Here is a 26,330-nt window from a genome sequence, read left to right as displayed (position 1 = left end):
GATGTTTCATATAATCCAGAAAAGCGGGAATGGTGTTCTTGTGTGGATCTACCAGAAACATGCTTCATAATACATTCAATCTGAAAGATTTGACCTTGAATAAGTATGAATGGTCTCTATCGGGCAACTGCGGTCTATACCCTAATCGGTACGGAGTACTACCAGCACACTGCAGCTCAGGGCTGGTAGAAAAGGTAGTATGACATGCCAGTACTACTACCGTCCCACAATTCCCGCCAGGAATGCAGACCAGCGTATGGATACAACCACACCGACTCACTTAAACAAAGGAACAAAGAAACCCGAAACCAACAAAGAATCTGTAACAACCCGTCATCAGGAATCAGTTTCCGAATGAATCACCACCTTTCCCTCCATACTACCTAAATAGGAAATCCAGAAGTATTAGGATGTGCATCTCACCTGGCAATCTCCTAGCTAACCTGGCTTCCAGATAGGTACGGCTCATAAAGATGGGAGTACGCTTGCTCTCTGGCAGTTCACGTTATATCGCTTCTATCTATCTCGATTACATTTCGTTCTTCATGAAGAGATAACCATCAATCCTACTACATTTTCTCATCAGGAGATCAATATGTGACCATAGTTAAGTGAAAAAGAAAGTTCTTGTATATACCATTATCATTAATATTAACAATATGTACTAGTCTATGTCTATGAACATATCTCGTAAACTTTAAACAAAAGATATCTACAATCATATCAAACGGACTCCGAGCTCGACCCAGCAGAGCTGAGTTGGCCCTGTCCACGTCGTAACCTTCCCCACCACGTCCGAGACGGCTGCGATAAATGCACCCTCTCCTTGGTGAAGCCCAAGGAGCTGTTCGAAGAGGCCATCCGCTCCCGAGCAATGAAGCTGCGGCTTTGGTACTTGCCAATCCAGAGCATCTGTTCGTGTTCCCGGAGATACCGGTGCTCTGAGAAATTGTTGAGCACGTTATCACGCCCGCGCATACCGAGTCGACGTCGTTGTTCAGTTTTAGCGTACATCCGCTTCGTGATCTGCTCCACCTCTTCGGGACTGGGGCGCAGTGACAACTTCGGCGGCTGATAGCCCTCCTCGTCCTCGGCGAACGGGGCCCACTCATCGACCAAGGCAAGAATTCGGATTTGCGCTTGAGCAAGAGACAGGGCGTCATTGGGCGCGACGACCTCGCTGAACCGTTTTCCAGTTTTGCTGTCTGTGACCACGCAGAACGACGCGCCAACGTCGGTACAGACAACGGGAACTCCTGTCAATGCAGCCTCTCCCATAGCCAATGGCAGACCTTCGGAAATGGAAGAATTCATGAAAAGCCACTAAGAGAGCGTTAGCATATCAACATACTTTCCGTCGGTGTCAAGGGGGAACTTACAGCATCCTGGAGCACCACAGATGGGTTACCCAGACCCTTAAGCACAACGTGATCACGAAGCCCCTTGGACGCGATAATTTCTTGACATTCGGATGAGTATCCAGGGGTCTTTTCCATGTCTCCGTAAATGTGGAGGCGATAGTCCTTGAAGCCCCATCGGTTGACTATCACATCGGTGGCCATGACGGCTGTTTTGATATCCTTCACATATCTATCACGGATATTAGCAACCTGAGATGAGATACTCTCAATAATTGGAATAGAACGTACCGGATATGGGACAGCATAACCACAGTAGGGGTTTCGGTCTTGATAGTCTCGATGGGTTTGTACTTCTCCATATCAGTGATTCCGTTGACCACCGGATCGATCTTTCGCATGAATGCCCGACGATGCTGCAGGGCACCTTCACAAGTTCCCAACTCCGCCTCCCAGCCGGGATTGAAGAACGCGGCGCACGGCAAGACCACGTCCGCGTGATGTTCAGCCAGGATGCAGGACAGACGACCCAGGTGGATGAGAGTGGTGTTGACGAAGGAGGAGTCGAAAGAGATAGCGCCAGACAAGAACGTGACCATTTCTCTCAAGCTGATGGAATGATCCCATACATGCAGTGCGCACTTCCGCTTGATTTTACAGACGACACCATACGTGGCGCCTGTGAAATGATGTGATGCCTGGAATATATCGGGAATCTTTTCGGGGACGGGAACAGAGAAGACAAACAGATCTACGAGCCTTAGTCAGTACTTATACCCAGGCAAAGACGTTGAGGAAAGGAACTTACAGCGATGCCACATATCCAACGCGGTGTCGAGTTGGACCAACGTCGGATGTTCCGCAGTTCTCCATTGTGATATGGGCATGATGCCATCAATATCGTCGGCTAACCATAGGTTTCTCCAGGCATCCTTCACCACATCACTCATCCAGACATCGTTCCAGTTCCGGGAAGACTCGAAGTAGGTGTTCAGATCAATCAACGCCTTCGTAGCTTCTTCAATATGCTGGCGGGTGTGATGAGTGGTGCGAGCGCAGCGGACTAGACTGGTGAGAATGGGTATGAAATTCTGTTCAATGTCACTTTTCCGCGTGTCGAATGACCGTTCCGCAACCTCTGAATCGAGCGAGCTCTGGAAAACCCCGTGTGTAGGGTTGAGGAAGTCCAGACCCCACTGAGGCACGACTGCAAGTGATTGCACATTTCTCTCTATCTGAAACCGGGGGACACCGAAATCGTTAGCGGCTTCAGCAAGGATATGCCATCTAGTACTTTTGAGGTTGTTGACCAAATCCCGTCGGCATGCTGAGACACCGCCAGGTTCGTTAGGCCAAGTCGCTGTATCCAGCGCGAGAATATGGAGTTGGCTGTCGCTATCCTGTAGTTGCGTCGAGAGTGTTCTCGTGTTGATACGCGCATCACCACCCTGTCCGAAACTATACAAATCGCTCATCTTAAACGCGAGCCATGTCCAGGAGCTGACTTCTGGGTCCATGTCAACCCTCGCAAGCACTGTGTCTCCTAAGGCATCGAGGTATTTTCCAGCAGCATCGAGTCTGCCGAAATCTCTGTTTCTCCAGTACGGGTTAAGCACTCGATCCGACCTCAAGAGAAGTTCGTCCATCCATCTCGTGGTAGCTGCGTCGAATTCCTTTCCGCTTTTCCAAGATTTCCACAGATGCTCTCTGGCGAGCGATGTGGGAATGGGATACCGCTTGACATTAAACCCAAACATGCGCGATACGAACCCGGCCTTTACGGAAGAGAAAGAGAAGAGCGGGTTATCATCCAGGAAGCTACAGTTCTTCGGCTTCTGCAAAACATTGTACCAGTCATCTTGTATCATGGGCGGTGTTGGCGAGGGCTCGCCGTTGAGAGTGGTGGAAATTATGGGATGAAACTTGTGATCGTATGTCCATTTCGCATTGTAAACGTCTGATTCTTTCGTGAACGTGGCCTCCGTGACACGAGGATAAGGGATCCATTTGTTCAACTTATCCGGACGAGCACGAGGCGGCATGCACCAGGCAACTTGGATCTTGTTATGCCCGGAAACGAACTCGGCTCGTAGTAGTTCATCATCAAACTTGGCATGCTTCCGGTACGAAAATTGAAATGACACTGGATCACCGTTTCGCATGGTCGACCCGGACATAATGTGGCCTCTTTTATCGTACTGAACGACTTGCCCGCTGAGTGCGCCGCTGATACATTGACGTCTCGATGGAAGTTTTGCGTTTCGACCATCATTGACCGACGTATAATCGTAGATAAACTCATTGGTAAGTGACCCATTACTATATTCCTCCCTCTTCTGGAGATTGAGGGTGTCCTTGTAAGTGTTAATGGCCGTCAAATGCTTATTGTCTTTTGGTCTCTCCTCGTGTCGCCCGGAGTATTGGTAGAGTCGCAAGGTGCCGTCCGGCATAGTCTCGAAGAAACCTGTCGAAGGACCCTTCAGGCTTTCAGTCATGACGCGGTTGTTCTCAATAACAGTCTTTCTGCCCTTCATATTCTTATAAAGTGTGGAGACCTTCTCGCGGCCATGTAGCTATTCGACTCTGTTAGCTTAATCATAAACGCGAGCTAAGTAATACATACCAAAACCAAGGGAAGAATAAACCGCTGAAGAGTTTTACAGATTGTCCAGACTGTATTGAGAATCAGGGTCGCCGGCCAGGCAAAAATCAAAGGTTGTCCACGGATGATGTAGTTCAGCTCCCTCTGATATTCCGGATCCGCAACGAGAGAGATCACGGTGAACTTGATGCATGTTTTTAGTTTCTCATGGAGCCGAGACAGTGCAAGCTGGACTGTTCCACGAAATCCTAGGTCTGACAAGTTCGGGCTTGCTGGTAGCTGAGCACCCATGGACCACGAGTCTGGGAAAGCATGTTGGAGATCTTGGTTGGGTGGCAGTGTTTCTGCAAAAGAAGTCACGGAAATTGCCAATTCTGCTCCAAGGTTGCATCGCGAAATGAATTCTTCGATACCCAGAGACTCGTCTGTGGAGAATCTTGACCGGATCCAGTCCATTTGCGTGGAAGAAAGGCGACAGGACTGCCCACAGCATCTTTTCAGGAGGAAGGACCGGACCTCCTTTGGTAGTTTATCCCAATCAAGGTCGCACTCCAAACCGAGCAGAAGGTGGCGGAGTAAAGTCTTTTGCCAATAGCAGATGGCTCGCCTACGCTCCCCGGTGCAAGTTTCAAGCTGGCGTTTGACACCTTCTGGTACGGGAGCTTGTTCATCATCTCTGTCGTCGGCAACTAGTAGCTCTGTTAGCAGCGACTGGTTATGCGATATACCCGATTTGCATTCAGCAGTAGCCTGGACCACAGCCTCGGCGATCATTCTGCAGTTTCGGCGAATATCTGACACCCATTCATTCCCGACGAGGTCAGGGCCGATGACAACAAAGATGTGTAACCCGCTGGCGGTGCTGCGGCTGATCGTCCTGATCTTCTGTTCATCTTGAAGTAGGTGGCCAGCGGAAACTAATTCGATAGTCGTTTCGCCCTGTTGCCAGAGATCTGCTGCTAGACTTACAAGCCCTCCTGCTAGCCGAAACGCTGCCTCTATCCGTCCCGATTTCTTAGAGCTGCACTGGGATTGTAGGATTTGCATCACTTCGACACCTGGATGTTGCGATGGCTGAAGTTTGTATCGCACATCGGCTGGCAAGGCGGAGATACTTTCAAACATTTGGCTTAGCCTCGTCTGAGAAAGATCGGGAGAAGGATCGAGGGCGCTGCAGGTATAGAACGGCGGTTCGTTTTTGGAAGTAGGCTCCGCGTTCGTTTCCTTCTTCCATAACGGCATCCAGATGTCGGTCATGTATAACGAGACCAAAGCAGCGGTCCAGGTTCCCGAAGCCAAACTGACGACACTGCTGTATGCGAAAGCTGGCACATAGATATGAAGGAGAATACCCAAAATGAAGCCAATCACTGTGCCCAAGGCAAGGGGTATTACGGCAAGAAGCCCTGTGAATACCTTGTTGTACTGATACCAGAGCAGACCGGAATATGATCCAACATAAGCCAAGTACATGATAGTAGCGTCGCTAGTAGCTTCGAAAGCCCACATGAGGGCCAACGAGACAGCAGCACCCCAGATATGGAGGAAGAAGAACTTTGCAAGCGACTTCCAGTAAAGCGCTCGTCGTGACCGGATATTGTCTAGCTTGGCCTCTTGGAGGGAGTCCAGAGAGGCAATGGCACGAGAGGTGGTTTTATTGGCCAATGTCCATAGTGGCTGCGATACAGCATCAAGAATGACTGCACCCATAAGATAGTAAGCCAATCCAAACCCAGTCGCAAGCCGATATTTCATGCTAGACACGTTGGACAGACCCACAACCGACTGCCCTGTCAACAGTGCGGTCCACTTGTCGACTAGAGCGAGGATGAAGTACAGGATGCCGCACCACACGTCACCGCCGGTGTGACGCCAGTGGAGAAAGGCGTTGTGAAGCTTAACACCTCTCTGCATATCGCTCATGGTGTCGACAGACGCATTCAATTGAAGGTTCCAAGTCGGGCTGTAAGGCCGTGGCAGCTTGGTTCTCGAATACCTGCAGTACCATACAAGAAGAAACATCGTCGCGGAATATCCATCGGCCAACTTCCGGACTAATGGGTCTGCCGTGGATCTGGTCCAGAAGTGCCGGTTCCGTTCCTTCTCGACACTTGCCTGGAGTGCTTGTCGTGGGATTGGGGTAGTACCGATATCTTCCACATCCGCTGGTAGACTGTCGCGTGGGCTTGTCTTGAGATACCAATTGACGACATCACTGTCCGTGATGCGAGGTATGTTCAGATACCATGTATTCCACTGCGAGATAACCATACGAGCCCCGATCAAGAGACATATCAAGAATAGCCATAGGAAAGGAATGTAAACCCATGTGTCGTGGTGGACCCAGATCGTGATAATCGGCGAGATGAACAGGATTGGAATACACATCATGATAACAGTTCTTCCCTGAATGTCGAATTCCCTGGTTAGTAACAATACGGGTATAGTTCAAGAGACGATCAGACTGCTCAAAGGAAGGGATTACTAACCGACTGGAACTGGAACCCCGGGATCTGGTATACTGAGAGTGCAGAGAGCGTCATGAGGAAGGTCGACAGCATGAGGAAGTAGAGAAAGAAGACAACCCCGTGTTCAAATCCACTGATGACACCGATACCGATCATTGCAAAGATGCCACCAACGAAGGCAACCGCGAGTCCGGCGACGAATCGGGTAAGCACGAACATACTCATGGCGGGAAAAGCCATGGCGTTGAGGTAGTAGTTTCCTCCAGAACTGATCCAACCACCGAATCCACCACAGAGAATAAGAGCTATCATCAATGCGAGTGTCGCCAACGACTTGTCGATGTTACTCATGAACGTGGTAAGGTAAAGACCTCGGCCAACAGTCGTTAGCATGATGATATCGATAAGGGCTGGAACGGCGAAGATGCCCAGGAATGTGAATTGATAGAATACTGATGGTCTTTCTTGCTCGCCCTTTGGATCCAAGTCGATGTCCATGGATGCATACGCGGTGGGGAGCTCTGTGAACATGTCGTCTCGGCGAGGTGGTTGGTGGACGTCGTAGTACTCGCGGTACCGGGAGGCGATGATCTTCCCGAGAAGTATTGGGGCCATGTCGAAGTACATGTCACAGCGCGCACCCACGGCGTACATCTCTGCGAAACAAGAGGCCTGAAGCATATCATTGTTGGGCAAGGGATTCCGGTCGAGGACTTCCAGATAAACTTCATTGAGGGCGAGCTTGCGGAATGCACAGAAGACAGACAGAGCAAACAAATCGGCAGCAGCATCGATTTGATCCGTTTGCAAGACAGTATGAGCGACGGTAGCGAGCTGGGTCAGAAGCTGAAGTTCCCCATTAATAAGGATGGCCGGTAGCCGGGCATCGACCTCCTTGAAAAGAGCTACAGCAACGGTAGGTTCAGGGCACCAGCATCCTTGTTCCCGATACCATGCAAGCCGTGAACTAACAAGGTCCTCGGCGGAGATCTCGCCGCCCAGGTACGCAGTAGAGCTCAAAGCTCTGAGCTGAGCAAAAGACGGAGCCTCAATGAGCTGATATTCGCAGAATGCGCGGACTTTCTGAGACAAGGCCGAAGGCTCCAAACTTTCAGAGGCTGTGAGGCGGCGCAAAAACAAGATTGCCTCGGTGGGAGTAAGTTGTTCGATGTCGTGCATGATGCGCGGGGGCAATCCCCAGGTCTTTGACAGACTCCCTGTCTGAGTCGCTAGGGCGACCTCAGCCATAAGACATTCAACCCTAGAATATCCCCTACTGGACATGAAAGTGTGGAGGAGGGTGCTAGTACGGTCCTCGGTCTTCGCCGAGAGATAGATGTTGAGGTTGAGAGTACCCGAAGTGGTATCGGTATCATACATACCCCAGACCTGGGTTTCCAAGCGTGTGCGAAATCCCGAATGCAATCCCACATAGACCTTGACGGCATCGGTTTCACTACCATTGCAAGAGCTGAGGATACCAAGCAATTCTCTCGCAGCGTTGAACGCCGCGGAGGCTGTGGTGTTCGTGACTTTTTGGAGAGCACGCAATTGTCCAGCGATACCGTGAAGTTCTTCTAGTTTGATACGTTCAAGGAGATTAAGATCTTTGACATGTCGCTGCGCATCAACTAAATCGTTAATTTCTCGGGATGTGCAGTCGAGTCCGAGTTGGAAGCATCCCAGTCCCGTATAGTCAGCACCAGCAGGAGAAACGGAGAAAGGGTTCTCTTGAGTCAGTTCCGGCCGCGATGGCCAAGAGAGCTCGTCGAGTATGGTCTCTTGACTATCGATTGAAGCTTCCTTAGCCGGAGGTGACAACGATAGCTTCGCCGGCAGATCGGGTATGAAGGATTGCAAAGACTCGTACAGAGAGTCATGACCGCAGGGGGTTTGGCAGACCTATTACCTAGTGTCAGGTCGTTCCCTTTCCAGGTCTTGGGTTGAATAATCTCACCTTTGAATTGGACCTCCACACATTGTGCGCTTCAGTAACCTCGTTGCCCTTCATCCACATCAGTGCTCCCAACGGCTCCTCAGTTATAGTCCTTGCAGTCGCAACAGTTGCGTCGCACAATGCGGCACGGGGCGCAATCCAACACCTTGCGCTCCTGTAATTGCACCATTTGAATGTCCGGTGAATAACATCGTGCGATAACTCCACTCCATTGTCGATAGTCTCCCACATCGCGATAGTCGTACCGCCCATAGACTTTTGAGATGCGATAGCGCGCATAGCTGTTCGCATTTCAGTCATTTGGAAGTAATTGCGGCTGCTGCCATCAGGCGAGATAGTGGCGTTACGATATATGAAGCCCCTTATCGGCAGCATATCAATGTCGCGGCATTGTTGCTCAGTCATATAAGCAGGCGGCGAAAGCTCGAGCCAGACATCGATACCGAGCTGATTTATATACTTTACCAATGCGTTCAGTACAACGGGTTGGAAGTGCGCGAGAAAGTCAGCGAGAAGAACTCCGTTGAATGGCGACTGCGCATCCTGTGACTGCTTGAAATGTGTTCGCAATGTCTGGGAAACGACCTCTAAAGCCTGAATCACTTCGTCGTTATCCGAGGCGCGTTCTGAGTTCGCAAGCCCCCGCACATCTAGTCGTCCTAAGGTATAGGAAGCTGTACGCTGGGTGGATAGAGAACTCAGAACACCCTCTTGCGTAGGGTCGAGAACAGTGATATCCCACTGTTGTAGTAACTGCGTCTGATCAGGAGTTGGTGGATTGGATAGACTACCGAGGAAGACACCGAACGATTGAAGGTCTTTTCCTGCATGTCTCTCTACAGAGAGTGGCTGCGCCTCCTTTGATAGGCGATCGAGATACCGCGAAATAGCTGCGGGCACCTCCGAGAGCTGATCCCTTTTCTACTACTATGTTAACATGATACAGTGCCATGTGAGTGCCTCGGATTCGGGGACAATGGATACGTACACGCCAACTCTCGCGGATTTTCCTTCCGACAAGGAAGAGAATATATAGGCCCCCGAAGACAATGGTAGCCAACAAACAAGCGGCGAGGACCTAGTTATCCCAGTCAGTCTTAGGGCTGAGGCATCACATGACGGAGACTCTTACTTGATCCCACCAGGTCTTCCCCATGGAATGCCATCCTACCGCATCCAGACCCAAGTAGTCTGCGCCCATGGTGACCCGGGCGCAATTAACCAAATGAGCGAATAGAAATGAACGACGTTAGTGACAGACACCACACATTCCGGAGCGGAGATCTGTCGCGGTGTATTTGAATGACTTTGAGAGCGACACTGACCGACAAGGTCGTCCCTTACTTGAACCGTTGTGGGAGTGTGGACTCTCAATGAAACCTACATACGGCCGTATATGTAGTACTTCATGGGCAGCTGAGACTTCAAGGACCCAGCACAGCAAGTGGGGAAACCGAAGCCGAACCAACTTTCTTGCTCTGCCGATCCATGTTCCCAAATTCTCATCATCATATTGGTGGCAGTGGAGAATGGCGCTAACAAGGGCTGAATGCAAGTCTCACTAGGTCGTGTTGAGGCTAGTTTATCCCGACTACTGTGACTATTGAAGCTCGGGATGGCGACTTAGTACCTGACAAAATCGACACTAGCCTTGTGGTCCAATGGCTCTCGCTTTGGCGCTCCTCCTGGTTAATTTCTGAGCTGTTCGCCTTCGACAGGCTAACCACATCCCACCCCATTGAAAGGCAAAAATAGTAATAATGCTAGGAAAACCAAAATTATTACGTTAACATCGGGCATGCTGAGTCACCCATCGTGAGGAGAAATATGGCTCAGACTTTCTCTTTTCTCGAATTGGACTGTCGAATTTACAATTGCTCTACGATTCAGGGGATATCAGGGCTGGTGCACGGATGGCTGGCGGCCCTGTTGCCCTACATTCGATAGTGGTTGTTTTCTGGAAAAAGATTTTTACTTTCTGAGACAATGTGAGAAGACCCCCACTGTTCTGATACTGCTCAGAAATGTTCTACGATCGAGTATACACATCAGACCCACGGTTGTGAGTGAAAAGTTCTTAATTCTCGGCTTTTCTCCACCACGAGAAGGAACGGATGCTGACCGATCTAAATAGATCCGAACCGGACTCGGCTAGCAGGCGCTGATCACTTCCACAACTTGGCTTCTTGGATCTTAACTCGATGAGAACTTGAACAGACCGGTCTCTACTTCGGGCGGCAGCCGAGATTTGGTCTCTTTTGAAGTCTCCAGCCAAAGCTCAATCATGCCGAGTGAGGTTTCGAGGACTATTGAAGTAGTCGGCGGATCCTCCCCGACCGCAGCTATTGAAAGTACAGTCTTAACATGCGATTCAGAGGCCTCACACCTTCCAACACGATGTCGCTTATAATGCTTTATGTGGGATTTTTTGGTCATTAAAAAAGTCAGCCGCTATGGCGGGTGCCGCGGACGGCCCCTGAGAGTGACGCTGCCGACACCTTTGACACTATTGAAAAATCAAGGAAAAAAAAAAAAGTCCAGTCATGCGTTCTGGCTCGGAAAGCGAACTTGATGGCACTTGCACCAGGAGAAAGTATACCCTGATCAATACTACGTACCATATGTCGCTATGGCTCGATGTTAACACACAGAAAGGTTAAGCCGCAGCCGTGTCAGTCGTGCAGGTTGCCTGATGATCGCGAGCGTCTCGGAGGTTTTTTTACGGGAATCTTTGAAGCTTAATGAAAAACTCTGCAATGTTGTACCGACACGACATGATCTGTCATGACGAGCTGTCGGATGAGGTTTGGGTCATCAGCGGAATTCGTATAAACCTTCGATATGTTCCGTAGCCCTGCATGTATAACAAGGTGTATAAATTTTCCAGTCGAGACAGGCTGCGGAGGGGCAGTCGATAGCGATTCGTCGAGAGCAGAAGTACCAAGAGGATCTAAATTATAGATCCGTGAACTAATGCTGCTCGAAAATCTCCACCCGCGCCGCCATGGCTGAGTTGGCTGGCGTCAACTTTAAATACCACTTTCGCTCCAAGTTCCTACCAGGATCCCGCCTTGATTTGGAATCAGTGGCTTTTCCCACGGACGAGAGACACGGTCAGCACGATTGATTAATTCTAACTCCCCAATTGAGTACGACACGGTCGCGAAATGCAGGCGTTGCAGGCGTGGGATCCTATAAAAAGGATCAAAATGCGACTGAGCGACCGACAGAAAAAGAAAGCAGAGCAAAACGAAACCTCGCCAACGACGATGCAGACGCCACCTCCATCAGGCATTATTGTGCCTCTGTACATTTATCCACTGTCGCCAACAACCTGGGATCCACTCTATGACTCGTAAGGATTGCCCTTTTCTTTTACTTTTGCCTTTTCGCCCGTCAATTTTGACCTCCACTGCCCGAACGAACGCCTTTCCCGTTGGAAATAACAACAAGAGGGGAAAGAAAAAAAAAAAAGAAAATATACATAAAATCACCGAGGAAAAGAAACAAATAAAAAAAAAGAAAAAGAAAAAGCAAACATATCTAACTCGGTACCTGTAGCATCTCCGCTTATCCCGACCTGCATTTTCTGGTCATTGTCAATCCCAACAGTGGACCGGGTGCCTCCCCATTGCCAGACGCCAACTACGTTCGCGAAGTGGCTAGATTGAATCGTTATGCGAACGTGGTCACCGTAGGTTACATCGCCATTAACTACTGCAAGAAGCCCCTCCAGGAAGCCTTGGAAGAGGTTCAGACATATGCCACCTGGGCTGATGATTACGTGAAAACTGGTCTGGGCGTGGGAGGCATCTTCCTCGACGAGACTCCGAACCTCTCCTCCCCCGAAGCTGTCGAGTACCTGGCCATCCTACAAGATCGTATTAAAAGCACGCCGGGGCTTTTAGGTAACCGATTGGTGAGATACCTTGTCCCCACCCCTGCCGATCAGTAAAAGCAAAGGAAACCTTCTCCCATACCCAATCAGAGCCGCACCGCACATTTCCGAGAAAAGGAGACTGATCTTCTTGAGGATTTTCCAGGTCATCCAGAACCCAGGAACACCGCCAGATGCGCCCCTGGCTAATATAGGACCCGATCTGATCCTGACTTGCGAGGAACCTTATTCTCGTTATCGGTCGAATGAAGTCCAGCAACGCCTCCGCCAACTCCATTACGATCGGGCCAGATGTGGATTTATGATACATTCGGTACCACGGGATGACTTGCGCCCATTGGTGCACGACCTACGTCATCGGGCGGCATACCTATTTGTTACTGAGTTGTTTGGTGAGTTCTACGAGCGCTTTGGGCCGAGTAGCTGGACTACCATGGTGGAGGCTTCACAGTCGGAGGCTTGAGGAAGTTTGACCTGCGGTGGTTGTGGAGCAGCGGCTGTGGCTGGAGTTTTCCGCCGGGTCAGAATTTTCTTTCGACCAAACCCTTACCCTATCTTGTTTCTCAATATAGCAACACCGCCAGTGTTTCATGTCTGTCCTGTCCCTTGGAAAAGGTTTCCCCGGAACAACCCAGTAAGGTTCCTGATGGATGCTTTTCCCATCGTTTTGCCGACCGAGTGTATTGTTTTTTTTTGGATTATCATCATGTTCAGTGCACATAGAACCGAGCGGATCACTCCGGGTGTTCTTAAGCGAACATCTCCGAGAACGGACCATCAAGAAACATAGACGATTCTTTACACTAGAGAAAATCACTACACTATTCCCTAGTATCCTCCTGTCAGTCAATCTCTACTATAGAGTACAGTCCACAATACACTATTTAAGTAAAGGTATTCTGTAGTTCTCCCACACAAAAAAAAAAAAAAACCCAAGCCCACCGTTCACGCTAGGGACTGACAAGTTCTTCGTTTCACCAGTGGAACCTCAATTCCGGTTCCTCAGGTACAAGCGATCCCTCCTCAGGGGAAAAGTGGACCCCGTCCCAAGTTTTCCTCAATCCCGTACCGTAGCAATGGGCCCGGATGCCGAATCGGCTCTTCAAATTCAAAATCAAACCCAGCTCGTGCTCGGCAATGGCAAAAGATAAAGTTAGAACATCTAGATTTGGGAACTTAAAATAAAGGGGCGGAAAGGGGAAGATGGGTCTTGGGTGAAGGAAAGGGGAGATAGATGCAAGGGGGTTGTGCCAAGCTTTTCTCTCTCTCTTTTCTTGGGTCTTGTTTGAAGGGCTTGGAGGGCACGTTCTTGTTCGACGGAGGGGCTGGACTGGTGTATTCATTATTGAATGTAGGGTGCCTGTTCGGGGATCGGGTCTGGAGTTGGAGGTTTGGGTTGGCGCTGGGTTGAAGTGGGCGGTCATTGATTGGTATGGAAGGGTTTGTTCTGGATGTGCATAGCTCTATTCTTAGAATAGAATAGAGTCCTTGCGTTGGTGGTGATGGGTGTCATGCTCTTATTGGGAGAGTGGTGCAGGTGTCGTAAAGAAGGGGATATGCATGGTATGTATGTACTTGTATCGGACTGGACTTGTGACTGGTGAATGATTGGGTTGGAGGGATGGGCTGAGTTGAGCGTGTTCTTGGTCTTGGTCATTTCTGGTTGATTGTATTGGGGGTGTAGATATGTTATGATCTTGAGGTGGCATATGGGTATAGGTTATGGGGAGTAGATGTAGATATAGGTGTAGTATTGCTGAGACTTGGATAGTAGTGCCAGAGACATATGATGGGGTGTATGAGGGATGTTGGAATGCGAGTGCAGTGCTCATATGACACGACTGTTAGTATGGTCTCTTGATAAAAGTATAGTGTTGGCTGTCTAGCTGGGAGATCATATCACAGCTCAATTCTTATATAATGATTGTCCTTGGATTTCCTGGTGATGAGTTCTAACTATACGTGAGTGCACTAGAGGTTGATGCTGTGTCTCGATTATCTATTGTTACCGTCGTTGAGATTAAGTAGGTTAGTTGGCATGGATGGATACTAGTAGTTTGCTCCACATTTTCCTGTGAATAGATCGCTGTTTGCCCATTGCAAGCGGCTTCAACAGAGTGTTGGTATATGTGGTTGTGTTTGTGGATCTCATTGTTGTGTACTGATTTATATTCCTACAGAGTGAGCTCAGTCGATATATATTTTAGGTAGATAAAGTGTTCAAGGCGCGACCTTGATGTCCATAGCATTTTGGTCGAGTGGGCATGGGATAGATTACTATCAGCCCACGGAACTATATCCCGTATCATTAGCGAGCCATGGAAGACTTCTCCACGATCTTCGTCTTAGCAATCGTATCGGTAAGTTAGCCGTGGTTTAGCAATGAGATCGACACTTGTCCGATCGACATGTACACGATCGACATCACTGAGCCCACTCAGTTGCGTCTCTTATGGTTGGATCGATATTGTAGCGTCTACGCCAGCTCTTCCAGAGTGGGCGCTTCCACTTGTCACATTTCTGTTTCTGATAGAACGAAGTATAACACTATGCGGCAGGATATCAAGACTTGCACTATGTAGGTACTGCAGCTCTTTGGAAGGTAAAATAGTCCCTATATAGAAAGTTCTCTGAGCGAGCGCCATTGGGCGTTGCACGAAGTCCAACCCCAAAAGTGAGCATACAGAGGTTAGGTAGAGATGAGTACATCTGCGTTTGAAAGATCGCAGTTATGGCTGGAGATGGATATATTGAACATTTTCACTGCCAAAGGCCGAAGTAGAGCACGGCGAACTGTAATCTTGTCAATTGTTCATTGTATATGTGATTGCTAATAGTCATCTGTTAGCAGTCGCATACAACAATAGTGGCCGAGTGGGACTTCGATACTTGAGTGTTAATGAGAGTTTGTCTCCATAGTATGTCAAGGAGAAAGAATGACTGTAACTCTAGATTTCATACTTGGGAGATATTGTTTTTGGTTGCATGCGAACTTGAAGTGTGGATTGACATATCGATACAATCGAGCGCATCGCGTTGAGGGCAAGGAAAATGGCCCTACAAAACATCGATACTAGATTTCTCAGAGAATTACATATCGCTCTGACAGCTTCAGTTGCCATGTACTTAAGGGCTGATAATGAGAATGGTGTCAAGTCCTGAACAAGTGCCACTGAGTGATGCAGGAGCCAAGTTCGCTTGACTGAAGAGGAATATAGCGAGCTCCCTTATCAAACCTCTTGGACTCTTAAACAAAGAGATTGGAAATCGACAATATGGCCACATATGATCGAAGATTCTGTGCTGAACTGTGGCATTGCTAGACAGAATGGGCAATCAGGCAACCTTTCAGGCTAATGATATGCCTTTTTCTCAATCGGATTGCAAGTGTTTAGGGCCACAGCGAGGGTATCCCTACACACATATATGGCAGTCCCCAACGTATGAGGGCTTGCTTCCACAGAAAAGGTGGATCCATGGCTGAAAGATATTGATTGGGGCCGGAGTGTTCTAAATCTGCCTATAGTCACACCCAATTATCGTACAAATTGTGAGATTTGTTCATAGACGGGCTGGTTGCTTTGCTGGCACAAACAACGAATTTGGAGGAGGGTCAGGGGCCAAGATGGGTCCATGTCCGTTTGTGAAGGTGGCCGTTCGTCCGGGTGATTATTCTAGCCTGGATCATCATCTAGCCTGTTGAGACGTGATTTTGTTGGTCATCCGCACCTTTTTTCAACCTCGTTTGTCCATAGCTAATGCGCGAAGGTCCTGTCTCTTGAAGTTCATGAAATAGCAAAGAGCCCGTCGCTCATACCATATTGCATGATAGTATATGTTCCTCTTATCATCTCACCCCCTTTCCACCACCTCTGAGAATGGTGTCTTACGATCCTCCGTTCGGATATTCCCTTCGTGTGAACGGTAGCTGCCCCGAGCGTACTAAGCAATGTAGGGCTACCTGGGATGGTTTTGTTGCCTGCTGTCCATCGGAAAGCACCTGCAAGGTATCAGACAACAACAAAAATCCGATCTGTTGCCCGAACGAGGCAGATTGTCGGGAACCGCTTTTCCGGATAGCTCATTGCGCCAACGCAAGCTGGACCATGTACGAACATTATGGCCTCTTCTGCTGTAAGGAAGAAGACCAGGGGTTTTGGACATCAAAAAAGAAATACAATGATAGTGTCGGGTGCGCAAAACAGCCCGAGGGGGCTTCCCACACAATCCTGAACCCAATAGTGCAAAGTACGTCGTTAGGGATATCATGTCTTGGTCGAAAGCTCTGATAAGGAATCGGTATAGCTATCTCGTCCACGACCTTCACGTACCCTCGTATAGCAACTTCAACGTCTACCGCGACATCTACATCTGCATCCGCGCCTCATACGTCCGAAACATCTACATCTGATTATGTATCCAGCTCTGATGATGACCCCAGAGGTGCAATCGCTGGTATTGTTGTTGGTTGTGTGGCTGGTGTCGCTCTGATCGCTGCCTTGGCCTGGTACTTGCTTCGGCGTCGACGACAAAAGAAACAATTTGGACCAGGTTCAGATTTACAACCACCCCCCGGTTATCGTAAAAACCCGGAATCTTTGCCTCAGGGTGAGCTGACTGAGTTGCCGTCGAGTCCGCCCAGTCAGGCGGTCCATGAGGTTCATGAACTGCCGGAGACCACAGAGACCCGGTAGACAGTCTATAGTTGATAATGGTTAGGTTATATGAAACTGCTAAGTGTGCTGGTTCTCGTCTATCAAACTGGCACCGCGCCATGTGTATAACACTCGATTGGATCTATTATTATTTGAACTAACATATTGTGCTAATGCATATATGTATAGACTGGTGGCATGGCTGAGATACTTATACCATAAATGATGGTAAGCTGTCGTAGATACAAATTCCATAATGGCCCCTCGAGCCTACTCACCCTAAGCCTGAAACCTACATGAATATGTTCCATACCCAAACGTAGGGCTGCAATGGCCCTAAATCTGAGGGTCAGTGTCCGGATAGGCATTTGATAGGCTCGAACATGGCATTCTCTAGGATGGCCCAAGCTCATACGTTGCGACTATTGGACATCAAAGTTGAGTTCGTCAATGGGCTGAGAGTCCAATCCACTATTTCTGTCTTTCAAAGCAGTCTCCAGTGATGTTATGCTTTGTATTGACCTTGTGCGGGGTATGAAATGGTATGGATCAGTGGTTATTAGTACCCACAGGATCAAAGGTAGATTGTCAATTTGCTCTAGGAAGGGATTTCGAGGTCGGCGCAGCTGCTGTGAACGGTTTTGACGAAGTAGTGGACGCATCAGAAGGTATAGCGTAAGTAGCTGCACTTTTACTGAGTAACACCTGGACTGCACCTGCATCAAACACAATTAATGCAACCAAGGAGAGAATCGTGGCATGTTGAGTACCCTGATAGCCCGAGTAGTCCGGACCTGCTACAGCTTCGGGTAATATTTCCATCCCAAGCACACCATCTGGATTGAATTCCAAAGTAGAACTCTAATAAACGTCCTCAGTGGCGTCATGTAGCAACCTCATTCCGGGAATTCTGCACAAGTCAACAAACATATCACAATACGAAAGGTATATGAACGTCTAATCTTTCTACTGGACTAGAAGACAAGCACAGCCACACTCACTGACACGCATAGACCACTGATAGTGACGAACGGTCCAATCAACAGGTGTCTGTGCAGATTCCACATCGCGTTCCGACGCAGCTAACACCAAGGCCCTATCTCCATGCATCTGAGCAAGAGGACCAGTAATGTCCCTCCATGGAGTATATGCCCCCACTTCGAGCGGCAATTGTACTAATTGTGCATCGTTGACTTTAATGGGACCACGTAGGGGGCAGAGATGAAGCCCCCACGTCCTGCACTTGCTCGTTGAGCTTGATATGTTGAATCATGAACTCTCGTACATTGACCAGAAAGGTTTGAGGGCATTGGTGATCAGCTGGTATTTTCGAATGACATTCTCCAAGTCGCTTTTCATTCCAGGAACATGTCCAGAGAACGGAATTGAAGCTGGCTGAGGATCCGAGGTTGAAGTGGAACTACGTGGCGGCAATGCTGCCCCTCTTTCTATATCCCTAAACGGAAATCTAAAAACAGCCTTCCAGCTGATGCATGTTTAACTTCCCTTGATAAGATTCAAAAATACTCAAATTCAGATAATTCAGAAGAGCCTAAACTAGAGATCCCTCGGGGTTCTCGCTAGTGAATTTGTTAACATCAGTTAACCCTGCAGAGACATACGTGGCTTTAGCCGTTGTAGCTTCCTTGCTATTCGTTTAATACCGGTAACTCGTGCTGAAGGATTATTGGCACAAGAGAGAATCGCGGATTAGAATAGAGAAGATAGCGCAGTGAGAGCTTCAGCTCTTTACGATCTAGGAGGGGAGAAACAGAAGAACATTTCGCCTTAAACGTTAATTGGTATTCATATTCATGGTATATACATCATGGACGGTCAAGAGTCAACGGCGAAGATCAACCCTGATAGTGACGGTCAATGGCCTCCTCAGCGTCCTTCTTGGCACGGTACTCAGCCTTCTCCCTGTCAATGAAGTTGAGACCCTTGGTCTCGAAGAGGTGAGTGACAGCAGCGGTGGCGAGGCCAGCGGCGATCTGCTTAGCCTGGGCATGGTCCTGGGGCTTTCCTATGGTCGGGAAGAATAGAATCAGCCTACGTGAACAAATTGACCGGAAGACAATTGGTGACAATACCGTTCTTTGCCTGGTGGTCGTTGAAGGCCTTCATGGCCTCGTAGGCAGCGGCACCGCCGATGGCGTCGTGGGACCAGTGTCCCTCATGGCCTTCTTTCTGGTAGACCTCCTTGTGGTGTTGGGCGTTCTCGTGGTCGTTGTCTAGTGGACAGTGATTACAGTCAGTATAACATTGAGAGGAAGAGGATATCGAGTGAAAGAACAACGTACCAAAGAAACCCATTTTGTTTGGATGAAAGTGGTCTTGTCTGGGAAAGATCAGAAAAAGATGTAATGGATAAGGAGAGAGAAAAAGAAAAGGAGAGGGAGAGAGGCAGAGGGGCTATTTAGATAGATCCCAAAACACTCGAACCGAATAGATCGGCATTCAGCCCAAAAATCGATCGTTGCGGTGAGATACGATTGTATCCACTGCCGGGCCACGACGATATCCACCTTCTCATGGGCATCCTCTTTCATTGGATCAAGAGGGGTCTCCGCTTCTCAGCTGAGCATCCACAAGGCAAAGATGGAGCCATTCTCACGCCATTCCGCCATTTTCAGGGGCCTGCAGGAAGAGGGGTTGAGCCCCTATGCCATATAGAGCGTTTTCACGGAGGGGGGGTTAAGGGTTAAGGGTTGAGGGCTGAGGGGTAAACAACGCATCCGATGGAACTTTGTTCCGATCGACACTAATAATAATAACACAACAACACAGCCACAGCACGATTCCCGTACGTAAGCCGATTAGGAGTCGCCACCCACGGAGCTGAAATAGTATTCCTACAGCTTATACAAAGATACCTACTAGGGTCCAGGAAATAATTGATTACAGTATACTATTCCTTTAACTTAACTGTTCCATACAATACTCGGTATCGGAGAGTTGTTGTTCCGTCAAGATTACTAGGCTTAGTGTTACTTGGCATTAAGGCTTGAGATTGAAGCCAAGAAAGAGTATGACCATCTGGCTATAAATGCTTGAAAACGCAACTAAAAGTAGTACCTATCTTTCCGATATCCCAAATCCCATGGTCTCAACATCTTCCACTACGAGCTATCTCCATTGATTGTAAAATACCATTATCATCAAGGGTGCCATATCAACCCGGCCAACCTGAAAATGCCAAAGCCCGAGTATGGCGGAGCCCATTGAGCAAGATCGAAATCTACATGCTTCGTATCATGGAAGTCATATCTCTTGAAAAACTCATAGATCTGCGGCTCAGCGTTGACGGCAACAGGCACACCTGCAGACCGTGCCTGGTTGAACACATAGTCCATCAAATTCTTTCCAATACCACGATGACGGTATTCTGGCTTCACAACGATGTATGTAATCTCTGACGAAGATTAAGCACATTAACCACCATATCAAGTGATTACTAGGGAGCGACTTTAAATAGATGCTTACCATAACGGTCGAAGGTCTTTACTTCTTCGTTAATGGTGGCAACTGCTTCCAGCACCGCCGTCACAACTTCAGGGGCGAAGAAGTTAGGGAGATACGGCTTTTTGGTCTCCCCTTGGGACTGTTCCAGTTTCTCTACTGGTCGGCGGCGGTTAAGGGCAAGATGGCCAATGACTTCACCAGTGTCGTTGTCAACTACAGTCCGTGATTTGGGTGAATCCACGTCGATGCCTTCCAATGCACCGAGGTAGTTCTGCCGTTGGGTAGCTTCATTGGGCCAGTTTTTGAACAAAAGGCGGTTGATAGTTAGAGCCAGCTTGGAGGTGTACAGAAGCTCACCCAGCGCAGGAATGTCAGAGTGTTCGACGGCACGAATAGTGTAGCTGGGAGTAGTCATGGTGCTTGATTGGGTAGAATGAGATACAAAAAAGAGATGGTCTGCTTTTATTAGTTCGAAAGGGGAATTCTACGACTTAAATATCTTTGAATGTGTGTCAAGACATCTTGATGGCATTTGACGACTTCAAAAAACAAGAAATACTTCTCATCGAGTGCAGATATTGAGTGTAATATTCAGTGTAGCTGTTGTAGCCTTGTAGGCATCAAGATAAAACGATTCAAGTATATGATATCGGAATGCGGGATAACGTGCTACCGAGTAGTTTAGCCGAAATCTTTATTCTTATTTCTGCAATATATATCTGAAGACTCGAATCTTTTTTTTTAAAGAAAAAACATCTATATATATAGTGGTTTTAAACAGTAGAGTATACCTTATATCGCTAACTTTTGGGAAGCTCCCCTTATGACATGTTTGTAAAGATTTTCGAAAACTACTGATATTAGAATAACCTCTTTCACAATATAGACGTACACATTTAGACAAAAAAATATATATTATCGCATCTTCTGGGGCAACATTCCTCTCCACCACCAGCGCGCTGCACATATCCCGTACAATTGAGTAGATACTTCTGTATAGAGAGCAGTCTCATGAATAAGCATCAAAAAAAAAGACTGCTTCTTCGGAAACTTGCGCAACGAAATAAAAGAGAATTGAAAGAAAAATAAAAGACGACATGCACCAAGAATTGGAACAACTGGCACAATTGGGACATGTTTTGAACATGCGTTCTGGGCTAGACGAGCCCACGATAAGCCACCAAAACTGAAGAATGGGGAATCCGACCTATCATAACCGGAGTGGATCGTGTAGAGTTCAGACAACTCACCCCTTTACCACCTTCTGGCACTGGCGTTCGATCTTCGTCTTAACAGGACCAATCAGCGGCTCTAAATATGTAGATCGCGGGGTTCAGCTGTGGTTTGTTGACTACTAGCTGGACAGCTGAAGAGTCTTGGGTGCTAATGTCATTTTGCCAGCTGCCAGCCCAAACCAAAACATTTAAAGTCAAGATTATCCTTCAGTGGGAATTTTTCTCTTCTCTTAGTCTTCACCCCAGCTGTCAATTCTTTCATACTGTTGAATCAAAATCATGGCTGCCATCCGCCTAGATGTCAACCTCTTTAACGCCAAAGATGACACAGTCAAGAGAACGAACTGTGTCCCTTTGAAGGACTTTGACATTAGCAGCAAGAAGCTGTCCGACGTGCGGTCGGCGCTCATTGAGAACGGTGGCTTGGATGCTAGCAAGTACGTTTCCTGTCTCTGTTCATTGGATTGCGCTGATTGTATCATAGGGTCGGATGTTCATTTTGCTCACCGTCTGGAGCTCTAGTCAATGATGCTTCGTCCTTCTCGGATTATGTGGATATTTTATCCGAGGGAGGAGAGGTTTGTCGCTGGATCTAGCCATACTTTACAATAAAAACGCTCACTGGGTCTAGGACAAGGAGGAGGGCGATGATAAGAAAAAGAAGAATATCTACAATGTCTACGTCTACCTTAAGAGCAAAAAGACTACCACTGGCTTAAGTGATGAAGCCAAGGAAACTCTTAAGAAAGAACTCAACCTCAAACTCAGTGTACGTCCCCATCACACTGCTTACCTCTACACTCAGCTGACCATTCAGGACAAACCGGAGTTGCTCAAAGCTTCACTAGACCAGCTCACCAGCTCCTTCAACAAGGCCGACTGGGTGGCGGAGGCTAGCGAAGATGCCACGTAGGGCTCCTTGATTGATCGATTATATTTCTTGAGTTTACTCACTGTCATAGCAACCCCGCCGATATGTCAGAGAAGGAGTGGAATATTGTCATCCGCAACAATAGCCTCACAAGCGCTTCTCGATTGGTGTTTTCCAATCTGGGCCGAGCGTCCGATGGAAGCAAAAAGCTCAAGTTCCGTCGGATTGAACGTGCGCCATACAGTGGTATGTAAAAAGAAATTCCATACCTATTAAAACTGGATATGGTTTAACAAGTGTAGCCTTTGTGTTGAAACCGAGAAAGTTCCAGCCGCATGAAATTTCGGATTCAGAGGTCAAAATTGAGGTGAGCTCTATACTGATTCGATGACGATGACGATGGAGTGATGCTAATTCAGTAGCAACAATTCCATATCCCACGGTTTGTGGTGGCAGACGATTCATACGTGGATACTTTTGAGACTAAGTCGTCTGTGGCAACGGCTATGGCTCGTAGTTCATTCTCCTCTATTGAGGCAGAAGCTTCTATGTATGATTAAATCCACGTTTGAACCATAACAGTCTCCATATAGCCTTAGATGGGTATGCTAACAATTCTTAGTGAAGGAGGAGCGTTTGGATTCAGTGCCGCTGTCAGTGCTGGCTTCTCCTCGAGTGAAAGCAATGCGTTGAGCAAGCAGAGTACGGCAGAAAGCAGCACTATGAACATCACCTACAATGTATGTTTCAATATGGCATTGTACTCTTTTAACCCTCATCTAATCTGGTATTATTAGTTCCCTCGAGTGGTGCTGCATTTGGATGAGTACAGTTTGGCACTATCCGATGAATGTAGCCAGGATCTTATCAGGGTCAAGGATGTCAACTCTCTGATTGCCTTTCACCATAAATACGGTAGGATAAATCCAACGCTACGGCAAATAGTATCTCGCATTATTGACACGCGCAACAACAGGCCACTTTTTCGCCACGCGCGTCGAACTCGGTGGGAGACTGTTTTCATCGGAAAAGTTCAGCACGTTGGGTACCAGTAGCGAAAGTGAAGCTACCAAGCAGATGAAGATCTCAGCTAGTGCCTCATTCTCATCCAAGTTTGTGTCTGGTAGTGCCAGCTACAGTCAAGAGAATGGACAGTCGGGCCAAGACAGCGATGCCAGACGGAGTATGCAGAGCTCCATCTCATGGCAAGCCCAGGGCGGTGATACCCTTCTCTGCAACAAGCAAGTCACTCTTTTGTTTACCTTACACACACACACACACACACACACACAAGGCTTATGCTAATTCTATATTATAGCCCTCCTGCGTGGTGTCCTACGGTCGCTCCGTTTCAAAACTGGCGTGTCATCAAGGTATTTCACTCGATCTGACGATAGCTCCACTATCTCAGGTGCTAATATCCTTTAGCAAGAAGACGTCATCCCTCTGGGCGATTTCATCGGCCGAATACCCGGCTATGAAGATGTCCCAGACAGGTTCAACAAACTTGCTGAAATCACTCGAAGGAAGGAGACGGTCAGCTTCCGGCTTGGCCTGGATGCATGGCAACGGGCAGACAAAAACAAGCCCGAGTATTTATCACTCCACCACGCGTGGAGAATTCGTATGATCCTCTGTAGTCTATCTCTACGAACCCATACTAACCAGAACAGGCCAGGAAGTGACTCAGCTGTACACCAACGAACTTACAAAGGACCCCTTTGCGGCCATAAAAGGTTTACAATCAGGCCAGTGGGCCAGTAAGTACAACCCGGAACAAGGAGAGGTTCACAGTTAATTTGATTAGATTATCAAATCCCCTACGCGATCCAGGAACTCTACGATAGTGGCCACCCTGGATTGGCATTTGAAGACAACAGCACCGATACTGTATATGACATCGAGGTCGAAACCCTCTTGAATCAAGCTCCAGCCGTGCGTTTCCTAGAAGAACTATATAGAAATATGTACTGATGCAGACAAATAGCTACACTATGGAGTGAGGTACCAGATCTTCAACCGCAAAAGGGGCCTATGGCTTCGCGCCATTCTCTTCAACCAAAATGGGAAAGAGATAACGGTTTTGGCAGCTGGACCCAAGCACGAGGCGACACTTTTCGAGTTCCGCGACCAAGAGCGAGAGGGACCCATGCGCAATGGGGACAAATGTTGTCTGTTGGTGTACGGTCCGGATGGCAGGCAAAAAGGTATTATCGCATTGTCGCTGCGGGGTCAAAACCCAGGTGAGGGCGTGGACGATGCGAAGTCGATTGGAGCATTGCCATACAGTGTTCCGAATGAAGGTCGCATTCGTTTCACGGTGCTTGAAATGGTGGACCAGGCAGATGTTCCCACTTGATTCATACATCATTAACTGGATTTGATCTTATGAACCAAAGGCCAAGGCCCAAAGGATACGGACTGGTGTGCCGAAGGATAAAGCAACGTTGATAGTATCATGCAAAAAGTGGCTGAACGCGAGTCCGATTATCGCCTCATTTCGGTAGCATAGTTTATTTATAGGAGTTTATAACTACAGTTAACACTTAACATCTTCTAAAATACCTGTAGACCTCCACCTTTGAACAACTCTATATTCTTTGCCCCTGGAAAATGAGAATTATGCCAATAACCAAACAATCAATATGCAATCACCCTCTGACATGCCGAACAGTTGATTATCATACATTAAGTCGCCCTAAAGTAGCATGATCGGCCAAAAAGATACCCTATTGAGCACATACAGCCCTACTCAGCCATCTCTTGGCATGAGCTGTTTCTGGATACGAACTATATTGGCTGGCCTTAATGAGGTATCTCAGGCTTTTGTTGACATTGTCTATTTATGGAATATCAAAAGGTGCTTCAGGCCTATAAGCTACCAAAGTCATCAGAGGTATATACGGTTGTTTTTTTCCAGCAGAGATACGATATCCCATCTAGCAAACCAAAGACCCCAACGCATCCGAAGCAATTCAAAGCCACACTCTCTACATCTCCTTATATCCAACCTAGATACAACCTCTCAATTCACTCCCTCATACTGAAGTTCACTGCCATCTCTCTCCTTATGGCAGCCAGCACTGCACTGGCAAGCCCCTTCAACGTCCGAAGCGAATCCCTAAAACTCACTGGACTGACAGCGAAATCCTCCAAGCTCGGCGATTCTAACATTCAGTTTTCTCTCACCGACCCCAACTACCCTGAGGATACTCCAACTGACTGCGCTGTTAAGTGGTGAGTGCATACACTTGACCCAAGACCTACTTATACTAACTCCTTATACAAAGGTCCACCAACTCAACCCCCCCTTCGAATGCTCGTTGCGCGAACAACAACTACTACATCCGGCTTTTGGGCGGAGTCAAAGACTTCGACAAGTTCACCATCGAGATCGAGCGGGTTTCTGACTCAATCGAGGAGATAGGCCAGGCGTCGTTCAGCGAAGATGCCCCTGGCAGCAAGTGGGAGTGCAAGGAAAACCCCCAGGAAGGTGTCCTTAAGCGTTGCAGCTACAATGGTGTTATGGAGGTTAAGGTCTGATCGGTGTGGCCTTGGCGCGAAATACATTGCTGCATGAAGGATTCGAGAGGCGTCTTGGTACTGGGGACTTTGTGGCCTGTACTATTATCTATGGTGAAGCGGTGATGATTGTCTTTCCTTGAATCATGTATGATCTTTCATGTCGAGTTTTTCAGCATAGCATTTAATTAGCTTAATGTGTGATCATTTTATATATACTATTTCCTTTACTATGGTCTGTGTCATGTATCGTGGTGATCTCGGTTAATGGTGGACCTCTCATTTCCTACAGCTGGTTC

The 26,330-nt window shown here is 48.0% G+C and overlaps 8 protein-coding genes across 8 annotated transcripts; 5 read left to right on the top strand and 3 right to left on the bottom strand.

The window, feature by feature from the left end:
* Nucleotides 1-620: 620 nt before the first annotated feature.
* On the bottom strand, nt 621-14,416 carry F9C07_2287032 (glycosyl transferase). The gene is made up of 10 exons (XM_041295582.2): nt 12,429-14,416; nt 9,518-12,304; nt 9,374-9,463; nt 8,386-9,306; nt 6,450-8,330; nt 3,982-6,366; nt 2,167-3,931; nt 1,650-2,109; nt 1,380-1,590; nt 621-1,323 (listed from the first exon to the last, which is right to left on the bottom strand). Exons 2-10 carry the CDS (start codon nt 9,584-9,586, stop codon nt 724-726), a joined length of 8,382 nt encoding a protein of 2,793 aa, XP_041151589.1. The 5' UTR covers nt 9,587-12,304; nt 12,429-14,416; the 3' UTR covers nt 621-723.
* Nucleotides 11,390-12,746, top strand: F9C07_2110400 (cell surface spherulin 4-like protein; the record flags this gene model as incomplete). The annotated part of the gene is made up of 4 exons (XM_041295572.2): nt 11,390-11,498; nt 11,536-11,740; nt 11,947-12,304; nt 12,429-12,746. 4 exons carry the CDS (start codon nt 11,390-11,392, stop codon nt 12,744-12,746), a joined length of 990 nt encoding a protein of 329 aa, XP_041151590.2.
* F9C07_1919871 (uncharacterized protein) lies at nt 12,841-13,223 on the top strand. Its single transcript, XM_071508483.1, has one exon. The coding sequence runs from the start codon at nt 12,934-12,936 to the stop codon at nt 13,186-13,188; it is 255 nt and encodes an 84-aa protein (XP_071367227.1). The 5' UTR covers nt 12,841-12,933; the 3' UTR covers nt 13,189-13,223.
* Nucleotides 14,417-16,161: 1,745 nt separating the features above from the next.
* On the top strand, nt 16,162-16,977 carry F9C07_12337 (uncharacterized protein; the record flags this gene model as incomplete). The annotated part of the gene is made up of 2 exons (XM_041287653.1): nt 16,162-16,531; nt 16,589-16,977. 2 exons carry the CDS (start codon nt 16,162-16,164, stop codon nt 16,975-16,977), a joined length of 759 nt encoding a protein of 252 aa, XP_041151591.1.
* A 1,745-nt stretch (nt 16,978-18,722) lies between these two features.
* On the bottom strand, nt 18,723-19,582 carry F9C07_12336 (CipC-like antibiotic stress responsive protein). The gene is made up of 3 exons (XM_071507814.1): nt 19,242-19,582; nt 19,032-19,172; nt 18,723-18,964 (listed from the first exon to the last, which is right to left on the bottom strand). Exons 1-3 carry the CDS (start codon nt 19,252-19,254, stop codon nt 18,795-18,797), a joined length of 324 nt encoding a protein of 107 aa, XP_071367226.1. The 5' UTR covers nt 19,255-19,582; the 3' UTR covers nt 18,723-18,794.
* A 193-nt stretch (nt 19,583-19,775) lies between these two features.
* On the bottom strand, nt 19,776-21,053 carry F9C07_2287028 (uncharacterized protein). The gene is made up of 2 exons (XM_041295584.2): nt 20,425-21,053; nt 19,776-20,353 (listed from the first exon to the last, which is right to left on the bottom strand). Exons 1-2 carry the CDS (start codon nt 20,816-20,818, stop codon nt 20,100-20,102), a joined length of 648 nt encoding a protein of 215 aa, XP_041151593.1. The 5' UTR covers nt 20,819-21,053; the 3' UTR covers nt 19,776-20,099.
* A 715-nt stretch (nt 21,054-21,768) lies between these two features.
* F9C07_2287027 (uncharacterized protein) lies at nt 21,769-26,295 on the top strand. Its single transcript, XM_071510872.1, has 16 exons — nt 21,769-22,075; nt 22,123-22,216; nt 22,270-22,407; nt 22,456-22,547; nt 22,601-22,755; nt 22,812-22,876; nt 22,932-23,059; nt 23,132-23,249; nt 23,307-23,424; nt 23,486-23,750; nt 23,828-23,882; nt 23,938-24,133; nt 24,183-24,269; nt 24,317-24,444; nt 24,497-25,746; nt 25,800-26,295. The coding sequence occupies exons 1-15, from the start codon at nt 21,918-21,920 to the stop codon at nt 24,866-24,868; spliced, it is 2,169 nt and encodes a 722-aa protein (XP_071367225.1). The 5' UTR covers nt 21,769-21,917; the 3' UTR covers nt 24,869-25,746; nt 25,800-26,295.
* Nucleotides 25,580-26,052, top strand: F9C07_12333 (uncharacterized protein; the record flags this gene model as incomplete). Its single annotated transcript, XM_041295574.2, has 2 exons — nt 25,580-25,746; nt 25,800-26,052. 2 exons carry the CDS (start codon nt 25,580-25,582, stop codon nt 26,050-26,052), a joined length of 420 nt encoding a protein of 139 aa, XP_041151595.2.
* Nucleotides 26,296-26,330: the final 35 nt, after the last annotated feature.

The sequence above is a fragment of the Aspergillus flavus genome, chromosome 8, assembly GCF_009017415.1.
Source record: "Aspergillus flavus chromosome 8, complete sequence".
NCBI lineage: Eukaryota > Fungi > Ascomycota > Eurotiomycetes > Eurotiales > Aspergillaceae > Aspergillus > Aspergillus flavus.
This window is presented reverse-complemented; position numbering and strand designations above follow the sequence as displayed.

Coding starts and splice junctions, on each gene's coding strand:
- F9C07_2287032 (XM_041295582.2), bottom strand. CDS start 9,586: ATGGGCGCAGACTACTTGGGTCTGGATGCGGTAGGATGGCATTCCATG. Junction 8,331..8,385: donor TGTGGAGGTCCAATTCAAAG/GTGAGATTATTC, acceptor ACTAGGTAATAG/GTCTGCCAAACCCCCTGCGG. Junction 3,932..3,981: donor TTATTCTTCCCTTGGTTTTG/GTATGTATTACT, acceptor AGAGTCGAATAG/CTACATGGCCGCGAGAAGGT.
- F9C07_2287028 (XM_041295584.2), bottom strand. CDS start 20,818: ATGACTACTCCCAGCTACACTATTCGTGCCGTCGAACACTCTGACATT. Junction 20,354..20,424: donor AAAGACCTTCGACCGTTATG/GTAAGCATCTAT, acceptor AATCTTCGTCAG/AGATTACATACATCGTTGTG.
- F9C07_1919871 (XM_071508483.1), top strand. CDS start 12,934: ATGCTTTTCCCATCGTTTTGCCGACCGAGTGTATTGTTTTTTTTTGGA.
- F9C07_12336 (XM_071507814.1), bottom strand. Junction 18,965..19,031: donor CGACCACCAGGCAAAGAACG/GTATTGTCACCA, acceptor TCCCGACCATAG/GAAAGCCCCAGGACCATGCC.
- F9C07_2287027 (XM_071510872.1), top strand. CDS start 21,918: ATGGCTGCCATCCGCCTAGATGTCAACCTCTTTAACGCCAAAGATGAC. Junction 23,425..23,485: donor TGCCTTTCACCATAAATACG/GTAGGATAAATC, acceptor GCGCAACAACAG/GCCACTTTTTCGCCACGCGC. Junction 23,751..23,827: donor GATACCCTTCTCTGCAACAA/GCAAGTCACTCT, acceptor TCTATATTATAG/CCCTCCTGCGTGGTGTCCTA.